This window comes from Triticum urartu, chromosome 5A, assembly GCF_056163025.1.
Source record: "Triticum urartu cultivar PI428250 chromosome 5A, HENAU_Tu73, whole genome shotgun sequence".
NCBI classification, from domain to species: Eukaryota; Viridiplantae; Streptophyta; class Magnoliopsida; order Poales; family Poaceae; genus Triticum; species Triticum urartu.
Window position 1 is genome coordinate 372,395,347 of NC_141877.1, and position 13,235 is coordinate 372,408,581.

The window sequence follows — 13,235 nt, forward strand, 5'->3', positions numbered from 1 at the left end:
CCGCGATACGTCCAACAACTCTCAGAGTGCACCTTGACCTCTATGTGTTCAAGACATTGTTCGACTAGATATTTGTGATTTATTCGTAACAAAACAATGGAATAGGATGGTTCGTTGGACAAGGAATATGGACTGACAGAGCTTGACGAATTATTCAAAATGAGTTCTTCAATTCATCATATTCTAACGAAGAAGCCGAGATGATTATGCTCATGAGCATCCAACGGGAGATGGACCGGGAGGTGGAGCACGTTCTCAACTTCAAGGGCTCTGTCAAAGGGAGAAGAGTTCTGAACCAGGATAGGGTCTCTGGAGCACGGGTGCTCTACAATGACTACTTTGCTCCTGACCCAACTTTCGCTGATGAGCCATGGTTTCGTCGTCGTTGTCGCTTGCGCGAACCATTGTTCTTGCGCATTGTGGAGGGGGTGGAGGCACACGATGGCTACTTCAAGTTCACCAGGGAATGTTTCAGACAACTGTCATTCTCTGCTAAGCAGAAGTGCACGGCTGTTCCGAGGGTGCTTGCACTTGGTACTGCTGTCGATGTCGTTGGTGAGATGGTCCGGATACGGGAGACCACATGCCTAAAGACCACTCTGAGGTTTGCCCGCGCCGTGGTGTAGGCGTTTTGAGCATAGTATCTAAGAGAACCAAATGCGCGGGATAATAAAAGTTGATGGCTATTGGAGAGGCAAGAGGTTTTTCAGGTATGCTCGATTCAATTGATTGCATGCAGTGGTAGTGGAAGAATTACACCAAAGTTTTGTAGGGTATGTACCAATGTCACATAAAAGAGACCACCATCATATTGGAAGCAGTGGCATCACATGACTTACTGATTTGGCATGCTTTTTTGGAATGTCCGGTTCTCGCAATGACATTAATGTGCTTTAGCGATCTCCTGTATTTAGGAGACTTTGCAATGTGGAATAGCCGCCGCGCAACTACACTGTCAACGGCCGCGACTACAACATGGGGTACTACTTGCTGATGGTATCTATCTTCGGTGGGCGGCATTTGTGAAGAGCATATCTTATTCCCAAGGTAACAAATAAAGCCGATTTGCAACAATGCTGAAAGTAGTTAGGAAGGATGTGGAGAGGGCATTTGGAATGCTTCAAACTTGTTGGGGAATTGTTCGTGGAGCTGCACTGATGTGGGAATCAGAGACTTTGTGGCAGCTGATGACATGTTGTGTCATTTTACTCAATATGATTATCGAGTACAAGGGTGATGGGGTAGTCCAAACCAATAATTTTGAAGCGCCTGGGGAACAAGTCCACATTCCAGAAGATCAAGACACAGATCAGGTCAGGTTATGAATTTTCTATAGATGCATCAGAATCTTCAAGATCATCAAGTGCACGCGCAGCTACTCAATAATCTTACGGGGCATATATTGACCCACAATAGAAACCAAAAAACTAATGTTTGAATTGGGCACCTAAAATAAATTTTATGTTTTTTTAACACAAAATTTATGTTTGAACTATATATTTTTCACTACCAACAAATGTTATTTATGTGTGACATTTACGTGCATGATGGGCGTGCATGAATTTGCATGAGTTCGAGGGTTTGAATTTGAGTTGTACATTTGTTCGGCTGACCAAATGAGGGGCCGTCGGATGCTGTCCGTGAACGCATATGCGGGCATAAGGGAGGGCGGGGATTTGACAAGCCCGGCTATAGACGCTATAGCAACAGGGACGAGTACTTTTTTTTTAACAATAACAAGAGGGACGAGTACTTATTCATGTTGCTTTTTTATAAGGTAAGATAGCAACCGTGAGTTTTCTTAAACACATCAAAAAGGTAAGGATGTAAGGTAATGGTGCTAACAGCTCGGCTGGAACAGTGAAGATCAAGAAACAAAATGCGTACTATCGTAACCAAGCGCGGTCGTGCTCTAGGTTTGTTTACCAACACATACCGAATTAAGCAGCTTTTTCGAGAATCAAATTAAGCGTCTGGAATGATTATTATTAACATCTTCCAACCAAAAAAGCACACTAGGTGACATATTCCTGGATGGCTCAAACACGATGCTACAAGTGTTACGCAGCTGCAGCTCTTGTTGGAAAAGAAAAGACATGACGATCGATGCCGATGATCTGTTGCACCATCCTGCCTGCCCATTCGGAGGAACGCAGGCACGCACGCGCTGGTAGCCTGGTACGATGGGGCTTGGTGGAGGTCATCGCTTTTTGCTCGCATTACGAGAAAGGTTGTCACATCCACTGCCCTTTTCCGTGACAGGGCCCAACTCGGCTCTCGGGGTTTCAATTTGGTGCGACCGATGATTCTGTCCCCTCGACCATTTCTCTTTTGAGAAGAAAAAGGGCAGACAGATCCCAGACGCCATGGCCCATGCGAACCAGCCAGCAAAGACAGGTCAGTAGTCAAACCCTATCAGGGTACACGGTTCCCGCCAGATTCCGCTTAAACCTAAACAAGAGGAAGAGAAGACGCTGTTGCCAGCGCGGGGCTCCAATACGTTCGACGACATGAATGAAGAAAAGGGGAAAGGATGGGTGGAATGGAACCTGCAAGCATCAGCGCACCACCTGGGTCGTCCGTACGAAGCTGTCTTGCTTTCACTAAACAAAGCATGATGATTCGAATCAAATAGATAAAGATCAAAGCGCTAAAGGTACATCGTTGGGTTCGAGACCAGTGGAATAAAATCTGCCGCAATGCCATGCTCTGAGCTCTGACCCCCTGAGAACTTTTGACAAGCCGAAGGCTTTCAACAGCCAGCCCAAGCCACGCTCTTCAGCAGACAGGCAATGTGATAACGCTGGTGAACCCAAAGGCACGAATCTGACACCATAAATCTGATGGGATCACTTTTCTCACAGTATCATGGATAGTGCACATGAACAATTTAACAGATTCAGCATTCAGGTTAACAAGGCAGTATCAATTCCATGTTTGGTATACGGAATGACGCTGCAAGGCAAGGAAACCGGTATTATGCGACGCAGTTCTTCACCTCACCTGCCCAAAAAATGCACAGGATCCTTTGTCCCACAGAGAAATGTAAGACGAGGAGCCCAAAATAACATCACAGTAAATTTTTTATCTTGGAAGGCATGGACAATCCATATCAACACAACAGGAGACTTTCATCCCACTAGTCGGTTACTAAGCACAGGAAAAATTAAGTAAATCAAAGCAATGCAGCACAGATCACAGGCTTAGGACTGGGAGTGAGCTTCAACACTGATAATACAGGCCATTTCAACACAAGATCTGGAACTAAATAAACTTAGTGCATATATCCAGTTAAAGAGGTGTGAAACAGACTAAAGGAAAAGCATACGGAAATTCTAGAGCTAGGGCTGTCACTTTAGACAAGGAGAAAAGGGTGGATTCAGATAGCAACTAATAGCCCTCCATTGGTGCAACCAAAATGAGGTGCCGGTAAACCAAGATCCCAACAGCACTTTCGGGCTATTTGGTGCGATGACGCCATATGATCCTTGCGCGCCAACATTCGCAATGACCTGCCACCAAAGGTAAATGAAGCAGTGGTGATTGCTGCGAGTAAAATCATTTTACACTTCACTAATGTTAAACAAAATGCTGGGAAAGTAAAGGTTTAGAACATGGGGGTTAACATAATTTGTATTCATATAGCATGAGCTCTTCTAGCACGATGCGACGAGGACAGGTCACCTGGTCAACTCTTCTACGTTTTACAAGTAATGAGTAAATGATTTCCTGCATAGCAGGCTCACTACTATAAAAAGGCATAGCTTTGCATGCTCAAGTTCTCAACTACGACCATGCCAGGCGATATCTGTTTTCTCGCATTGTGTACTAGACGAAGGGCTTATGAATCAGCACACTGTTTGCAAAATGTGTTGACAAAGACGCAAATTTTACTATTAGGATTACTATGATGTCTCACCAGATGTTAAGCTTCTGACCAAAACTACTCCATAAACATGAGTGAGCACATAAAGATGCATCAATTGGCCACTGGAAATGCTCTGTGAACTTGTGTAACAAAAACATAATACACCTCGAGATCTCATAGGTCCAATGGACCAAATGACATACTGCTTCTTGAGCAAATCAGTTTCCCTTGTTGCCTAACATGGCAAGGTTCTGACTAAAATCCTTTCTAGTAGGTGAAACAGCATGGCCAGATTTTATACCAGCAAACAAAGAGAAAAATAGATAAAGGCGATACCGTCAATAATAATTTAACTATAAGGGAACATTTTATAAATTTCACCGATAAACTAAATAAGAGTTTCAACTAGAGAATATACAAACCAGCCCAACTGGAAGCCTAAAATGCACTAGTATAAATAGGGTATTAATAGATTAATTATGTATTCTTAGTGGAAATGGTACAGAAAAGGCGAAAAGCATATATTTCTGGGAAGCAGTTACCTTGGTTCTATTGCTGGCCACCAGGTTTTGATTGTTTATGTATCTGCTGAAGCAGTGTTGCTGCCACCAGGTTTTGATTGTTTATGTATCTGCTGAAGCAGTGTTGCTGCCAACTGCAATGTTGCTTGAAGGCGTTTTTGAGGATCTCCGTCAAGGTCTTCCTGGGCAGACAGCTGCTGGCCCATCTGCTGGGCAGAAGGAAGCAAAGTTTGCATTGACGCACCGCTAGAAGTAGTAAGCTGCTGAAAGGGGGGAGGGCCTGCCGGAAGTGGGGGAACAAATGACCCCAAAGGTACGGAAGAATGAGCTGCACTCACGAAAACATGCATAGGTGGTAAATGCAAAGTCGTGTGACAAGAGATATATCATTGGCTAGAAGCATAATGTGTGGGTTTGATGGTAGTGAACCTTGTATTGGCGGCGGATGGGCCTGTAATTGCGATGGGACAGATGGTGGAACCGGTAACTGCGAGTTGTGGACAGGGATTGAACCTGAGCTATCTGGCATCACTGAAGCATGATTAGCATTCTGTATGAATCGACCTGAGCTGTCTGGCATCACTGAAGCATGCTCACGTGGATTATAGTTCTGTATGAATCCTGATTGTCTGTTTGAGCTGCCTACTGGGAAGCCAGCTTCTACGCCTCGTTGGTTTTGTTGTGCAAGAAGAGTAGCCAGCTGTGCAAGTTGCACCGGTGGGAGCGATACTGGGGCAGATGGAGTTTGTTGAGGTCTAACTACCTGCTGCGATGGAGGTTGAGGTGATTTCATAGAAGGTAAGGACATGTTTGACGCTTCACCTGGTGCATACCCTGATGGTGTGCCTTTTGGTATTCCCTGAGTAGCAAATGAGTACGGCTCTGATGTCCTATCATTTTGTGTATGTGAGACTGCACTTGCAGCCAAAGAATTGAAATTACCGGAACCTGGACTTGGGCCATTATTATTGGACCATCCTGAGGGCCACAAATTTGGGAATTGCTGGTGCTGGCCTTGTGCCGTTTCCCTGCGGGAGTCTGGTGCTGGCATTTGTTGAGGTAACTGAGAGGCCAGATATGGAGAAGCATTCGCAAACTTGTAAGGTGGAATAAAATCTGTACTTGCAGGAGTATAGACTCCAGTAGATGGCTGGAGATAATCTGGACCCTGAGGAACTGTCCTCGTATCTGGAGGGTTGAGTCTTCTCAATGCATCTTGATCCTCATGACTACTCACATCAGTGTTCAGATAACTCGCAGAAGATGTAGGCATTTTCTCCGATGCTTCTGGTTGACGATTTGCAGAGGTCAGGTCTGGATTTGCCTGCTGAAACTTCAGAATGACTCCAGATATGCTCACTTTTCCTGGCACCCTAAGTACATGTTCAGAAAAGTCTGACGGTGGAACAAGAAACAAGGTGCTCCTTTCTCCAAGTTTACAAACTGCAGCACGCTGCTTATCACCAAGGTAGTTCATGAAATCATTATAAGCTGCCATGTCAGCATCATTTTCTGGGACAAAAAATACCACCCAACTGCTAGCAGCTTCATAGTAATGTTTAGAAAGCATCTCCAAGTTTGTCCTAGCAGTGCAGTCCAGAAAGTCAGGCCTGAAAAACAGGAAATCATCAGGTTGACTATCAGAAAAGAATTAGACTTGTGGTTGAATGAGAGATACTGAAATATAGAACAAGTTGAAGAGAACAAATATCGAAGTGAACTACATACTCCCTCGGTTCATTTATATAAGGTGTAAACTTATATCTTTGTTAAGAAACAATTATGATGATGAGAAAATTCAATGGAAGAGATGTTGTGTTAAATACTGCACTTCAGAAAAAAAGGGCAAAAAAATATCCAAACTTACAGCATGAAGTTAAGGACCTTCCCGACAGGGAAGCACCGAGCTCGGCAGATTGGTGTGCCCCCCTTTGCTATTGTGCCATTCCAGCTCCACTCTTCTTTAGGAAGAAGAGGTCCATGATGTTCAGGAGTTGATCTGTCCACTTCCCTTGCATGCATAGCAAAACTATTTTGGGAACGCCACGGTTCATGGTTATCAACAGGTGGGTTTGGATTCCTTAAAGGTTCAATGTAATTTCTACCATGCGCCAGGGGAGGTTCATAGGTTATGGGGTGTGCATCATCTTCCCGCAGATCACGGAAGGGCCTCCTTGGGTAGCCAGAGTCAACATGCCCTCGATCAAATTCAGAGAAAGGATATTCGGGAAGTTCAGCATCATGCAATTCACCAGTCCTCAGCTTCTTTGACAATGGGTATGAATGATCATCTGCATCCCAAGAATCTTCCAATGGGAAGGGTCTTCGAGGTCGCTCAAAAGGAATACTGTGCCATGGTGTTTCAACCCTAACGGTAGGGCTACTTCTGTGTTGTTCATATATGTCTTCAGACATCCTTCTCTCTGGACCCAACCCTCGCATCCTAAAAGGTTCAAAATTAGAAACATGACCAGACTCTATTTGAGGTCCGCGTCGAAGATAATTATCCCTGCTGAAGCCCACATCATCAGCATCTCTCAGTAACCTTTCAGGGCCAGCACGCAGTGATGACATGCGGAGATCTCTCGGAGGACTATCAAAACGCCTTGGCCTAGTAAAGGCCTCAAAATCTTGGTCTTCAAATATAGACCTAGACCGAACACTACGGTTTATGTGGGGGGAATACGGGGCAACGGACGAACATCTTCCAACTTCTGCTGCAACCCCTTCATTACGAGAAAAGCATATGCTTACTCTTGGGTTATTGAAAAGCCTCCCCTGAAGTGCTTCTTTTGCCCTGCATGCCGCTGTAATGGTAGTGTACTTAACAAATCCATAGGTGCGGCCTGGGAATGTTGTTATCTTGACAATCTCGCCAAAAGGAGAGAAGGCTTCCCACAGAGCTGCTTCATCTGCCTTTAGACCAGCAGGAAAACCTATCCATAAAACCTCACTAGGTTCTGTAGACTTATTTCTTTTAGATTTATCAACTGATTTTTCAGGGCTTGTTTGGTGTTTTCTTCCATGTTCAATAAAATGTCTCTCATCAGAAGATTGTGCATGTCTGTCATCCACATAGCTACCTGAAGACTTATCCTGTAAATTCAAATACTTCAGGTAACCTGTCACCACTAGATATACGGAACAGCATAATAAAGATAATGAGGGATACGGTGATACCAATACAAGGCATTAAAGTAAGCAGACAGACAGAATCATAAGTTTAATTAGTCCTGATCATTAAGTGTTAAGTTAAACGAGACAGAACAACCGGCCAGGTAGACTTCCCATGGCAATAAACACAACTCAACTGGCTATAATCATAACTTATATTAGTACCAAGAACTACTTAGAAATGGGTCTCTTGGCTCTTCTAGAGCACAACACAACTTCCTTAAATGGTGAGACTAAGAAATAACCTCAGTTCGGAAGCAAGTCCAATCAGATAACTTCCCAAGTACTCTGATGTAGATTGTGAGCCAATTTCCTATTTTCGGAAACAAAAACTTGCCCTTTAGACCAAGGAGTGACATGTTCACGAATGATTGGAAGCTATAGAGCTACTTAAGCCAGGCCAATGGGGAACAGTCATTCCCTCTGGAACGTAAGGATCAAAACATTCTGCACCCCATGCTGATTTAGAGCTACTACTTTTCCAGTTAGTCAATAAGGATCGGACACCCATATCCCAGGAGCATACAAACCCGTTGCACAAAATGTGCCAAAGCCAAAAGCAAACCGCCCTCGCAAGAACTAAATGAATGCTAGAGATCTTGGGCAAGTCCAAAGAATAATTTTCCTTCCAGTCATCAGAGTATTTCAGGACAGATAATACTCAGCCAATGTGTACGTCCTCGATACTGGAAAGTCTCGGCAGATTTCAATTTATACTTAATATAAAACAACTTCTATAAACTACTCAAGCCTACAATAAACTATACTTCTGGTTTTGTTTGCCCGCGATCTGGCAGAACAGACATGTGTAATGGTATTTTATCAGATATTATGAGTGAATTGTAGAAATTCCAATGTGTTTGTGGCACGAGTTAGCGAAGACCCCAGGCACTCACATAACCACAATTATTTTCTGAGCGTTGCACATAATCCAAGATACTGTGGCTCAAATGTTGCACAGAAAGCACTGGACATTTGAACAGAAGAAGCTCCTGGCAAGCTGCAATGAAAGAAGTGTTCAAAGATGGTGTGTGTGTGTGTGTGTGTGTGTGTGACAGGCAGCAAGGAGATCTTGGTTTGTAACCAATTACACATGGTTTCATTAAACATTTTGCTAAAAACATTGGACCATGCACACTTGCTTGTATAGCCGAGGTTTTCTGTGACTTGTGCTGCTATATTTGGTTTCTTTTGAATTTACTTTAATAATTTTGGAGAAGAAAGAAAAAAAGTTGCACAGCAATAGCAGTTCGTGCTCTGGCAACCAATACAGCTTCCCTTCCGTCTAGCCACCATTATCCACAGTTCTCAATCTTTAGGTTTTGATTCCCCATTGGAACATATGAGAAACTTTGACATAATGGATAAATTAGCATTCAGCTCTTCACTCTCCCCTCCCTCTCTTATGGCCTAGTGCTTAGGCACAAAATAGGACATGGTTACAGAGTCATCAGCTGCGCATGGCTTACTTATTGTATTTACCTGTCAGCTATCTTTCAGTGTTTTTTGAATGTATGCATATACCTACAAAAAACCAGGGAACTGTACCCTATCAGTATCCCCATTCCAGTATCCCATGTTAGTGCTTAGGTTGGCATTTTTATTCCTCCCGTAGATTAGCAGAAATTAGTTCACCTGCAGTCTATTACTTTCTTGTTTCTTAATGCTATTTTTAATTCGAGACTCAAGCTCATTAATTTGGAGTCACTGTGATGAGTCATGACAAACAATCCTGCACTCCTCGTCCAGGCAAGGTAGTTCTTTGTTTCCTACAGGAACTGGGCAAGTCAAAAGAGCTGGGGTGGTGAAGCTGGTGAGGTACACCAGGATGATTTTGCAATGTTATTAATATGTCAACAGGAACAGGTACTCATTTGTCTCCAAATAATTAAGCCAAGGAGCTGCTTCATCTATTGTGATTATAGCAGGATGACTGTGTTACCATGTCCTGAAAATGATTATATCATCAGTTATGAATTGGGGCACAGTAATCAAAACATTATGTACATGTGGACATTCCAATCAACCTCCCACATGCCTGTGATTATATCCAGCCTATTTGGCTAGTTACAACGCTTACCGGCTAATTATACAAATACATTGGAGACAGAAGACCACCTGTTCTAGTCTAATCGGACAAATTTTAGAACAGCACTTATCCATGACTAGTCAATGATGTAACTAACAGTATACGCCTGGTGGTAAGGCCACCTTTTTTCTTCTTCAACTGAAAAGATCTTCCATACAAACATGTCGTCATAGAAATGCAAGACCTATGCACATACTGCTATCGGATCAACAAGCTAGATTGGTCTGTCAAAAGCCGCACCTATGCCCATACCCTTTCTGATTATTTTGACCTTGTATTATCTGATAAGACCATAAGCATGTACGTGAGGTTGTAGAAGAGATAGCTTGGAATACTCAATGCTGTCAAGCAACTACTTCAACCAAAATTGTAGCCTTCTGTTTTCCATTTGGAACAAAGCTGACCACATAAGCACAACTATGGTGCTATAAACATATGTTACATCACTGTGAATATAACATAGAAAGAACTTGTCATGGGCGCACATCACTTTTGGATCATTGGTTTTTAACTAGGAATCAGTTGATGAAGCTACAAAAAAACAGATCGAGGCAACCTCACATTGATGCTGAATGAGCTGGAGCTGACATACACTTCTATCATCTAGCTGAACCTTTTGGCCAGTATTGGCATAAGGTGGAATCATAGATGGTGTCTATGTCAGATAATGAAGATCATCACATGTAACTACCCAAGAAGCTTGATTGATTGATCAGCCTAGCAGTCTGTTCGGTAGCGGAAACTGTGCATCATATTTTATATGAATTCTGAGGAGGGGGGGGGGGGGGGGGGGGTCAGCCAGAAAGAATTATTTTACGGAAAGTCAGGGAGTTACAATAGATAAATATGTGTGTCTTGTTGATAGCACAAACAGAATAAAGAACAATTGAAACTGTCAGATAAATGTGTGTGTCCTGTTCATAGCACAAACAGGCAAGTAAAGCTGCAAATGATGTCTTTTACATGGTTCACATTGCAATAACAGGTCTGAGTAAACTTAACGATGACGAGTATTGAGAAAAAGTATCGGGTACCCACTGCCAAGAGAATTTAGTGCGGACATGTCAATATATTAAATGATCTTGACATGTTGCACTTGCTGAAAACCTTCTCTGATGTTTCATATGCAATCGAACGCGCATCTTATTTTTGACCAAAAAAAGGAATATTCATTTCTCTCATGCAGCACAATTTTTTTCTGATGTTGCCTTACAATGTTTTTCATCTTTAGAAAATGTGCTACTTTCAACATATGGAACATCGGATCAACGTTCATGATCTTCAGATGAGAAGATTTCTCAAGCTAACATTGTACCTGGTCTCCTAAAGACTGTCTTTTGGAGGTTTTATCGTGCCGTGCCCTAAATGGAAGCTAGATTATAACCAAATTGTCGAGCTGAGACATTGGGTAAGCTGTGATAATTGTTGATATATTCAATCTGAGGTGTGAACTATTTGTTTTCATAGTACACCTGTCTGTAAAGGGTTGCTGATGCATAGACACGGTATGTGATCATTATTTGGTTACGGTGGAGCCTGGGGTTCAAAGATCATCTTCGCAATGAATCCAATTGATCCATATGAAGTTTTGCATCATTCAAAAGAAAGAAGAGCCTTCTATTTTATTTATCATGCACATTATATATGTGAGCCTGTTTTTGTTCTGGATTTTTTCCTCAGAGTAATCCTGTGCGTCCTAAATTTTAACTACTCACACACAGTTTATCTTGACTCCTGAGACTTGGTTATACTAATTCCAAAATTCATGATCACACACAGGACAAGAAAAGCACACTGCACCAATGATGCGTTTGAAACAAAGCATATGTTGACCAACAATTCTAGAAAAGTGCGGCAAACCGTGATCGGGGCGGGAGGAAGTTCAACACTAACCCCCTTGGAAAACTCAATCCTAACGGGCGTTCCTTGGAGCCGGGCCCCCTGCAGTTCCCGGACCGCAGCGATGGCGTCCTGCTCCCGCATGAAGCTCACGAAGGCGAAGGTCCGGCCAGGGTCGCGGGTGACGCGCTCGATGTCGCCGCACCGGTGGAACAACTGCGAAAGGTCAGAGGCGGTGACGCCCGGGGCCAGGCTGCCCACCCAGAGATGCCGAGACGGCGGCGCCACGCCCCACCCGGAGGAGCGCCGCGGCGTCGGCGGTGGATCATCGCGGCCGCCGAGACGGGGCGAGCCGTCGCCCCTCCCGCCGCTGAATCTCCCCCTGCCCCCGCCTCCGCCGCCTCCGCGGCCTCGCCCCCGGCCCCTCCCCAGCTGCAAAGAAGTAACCCGACGCGATTAGTCGGAGCAAACCGCGATTCCATCGACAGCAGCGTCTACGAGACGAGCGTGAGAGGAAGTACCATTGGTTTTGTGGCGGCGGCGGAGAGGGTTTGCGCCGGCGTCGGCTGGAATGCTAGGGTTCCGGAGGGAGGGATGGATGAGGCGGCCGATGCCCGATGGGCACTTCCTTGTATTTTCGCTTAATAATCAGAACTTTCACTGCTTTATTACGGGCTGCTTTGTCGCGCCTTAACAGTTACTGGATTTTGCTAGTCAGGGCAAAAACTAGGAGCACGTCTGATTAAAAAAAAAACTAGGTGCACGTACTGTGGTCGATAAAGCCATCAAGGGTCTTTTCTTGTTTCTGGAAAAAAAAGGTCTTCTCTTTTTGAAAAAACCTTCTACGCTGCTTATGCTCGCATTTTTCTGAAATTATTTCAGATTATAGGGCGATGTCCGTTCAGTGGGAGAACACATTCCCGCTGACTACGAATACGCGGTGACTTCGTTAATTTTAAAATAATGTGACGGCTCAGTTTCTCGGAGGTGCTCATAGAGCAGGGAGTAGAGTGCGCATTGTTCATAGGAGTGAGTGTATATGCAACGCGTATGTATGAGCGTATGTGTTGTAATGGGTTCAAAAAACATGTTGCAAATCAAACACATTATTCGTCCGTGAAAACAGCTGCAGAAGTCGGCCACCAAGTGAGTATGCCCATGTTAGATGCCTGGTTTGAACGAATTCCAATAGCATACATTGCGATATGTCAGGCCATTTATTGGTCTTTTTCATCGAGAAAATTTGAGAAAATGCAAAACTTGATGAAAACTCAAACAATTTGGCATGGTGCCTTCAAGTGGTGATACAAGGCCACGGGAAAAAATTGATGCCATTTGATCGATGTCGATCACAGACATGCTCTCAAATGGACCCTTGTGGCCTATCCGAACACCCTTTATTTTTTTTGACATCCATGAAATGACCCAAATTTGCCACCGGGTGGGATCCCATGGTCAGGCATCCATGCAAGGTTTGAACAAATTCCGACACCGTATGCAAGTTGCGACACGTCCGGCCATTTACCAGTCTTTTTTCACCGAGAAAACTCCAAAAATGCAAAAGTTGTCGAATACCTATACGACTTGACGTGGTGTCTTGTATTGGTCATACAAGCCTATGAAAGAAAAGGTCATTTGATAGATATCGCCCACAAACATGCTCTCAAACAGACCCTTCTGACCAAAAAAGGTCAGGATAGCTTAGTTGGTAGATCAGAGAAGTGAAAATCCTCACCTGGGAGGA

At 43.9% G+C, this 13,235-nt stretch overlaps 2 protein-coding genes across 2 annotated transcripts; one reads left to right on the plus strand and one right to left on the minus strand.

Annotated features, from left to right (window-relative positions):
• Nucleotides 1–230: 230 nt before the first annotated feature.
• LOC147971432 (uncharacterized) lies at nucleotides 231–626 on the plus strand. The gene has a single exon (XM_087523969.1). It carries the CDS (start codon nucleotides 231–233, stop codon nucleotides 624–626), a length of 396 nt encoding a protein of 131 aa, XP_087380095.1.
• A 2,618-nt stretch (nucleotides 627–3,244) lies between these two features.
• LOC125508987 (RNA recognition motif (RRM)-containing protein) lies at nucleotides 3,245–12,151 on the minus strand. The gene is made up of 6 exons (XM_048673810.2): nucleotides 12,013–12,151; nucleotides 11,546–11,923; nucleotides 6,257–7,485; nucleotides 4,819–5,999; nucleotides 4,411–4,717; nucleotides 3,245–3,512 (listed from the first exon to the last, which is right to left on the minus strand). The coding sequence occupies exons 1-5, from the start codon at nucleotides 12,013–12,015 to the stop codon at nucleotides 4,446–4,448; spliced, it is 3,063 nt and encodes a 1,020-aa protein (XP_048529767.2). The 5' UTR covers nucleotides 12,016–12,151; the 3' UTR covers nucleotides 3,245–3,512; nucleotides 4,411–4,445.
• Between the last annotated feature and the right edge of the window lie 1,084 nt (nucleotides 12,152–13,235).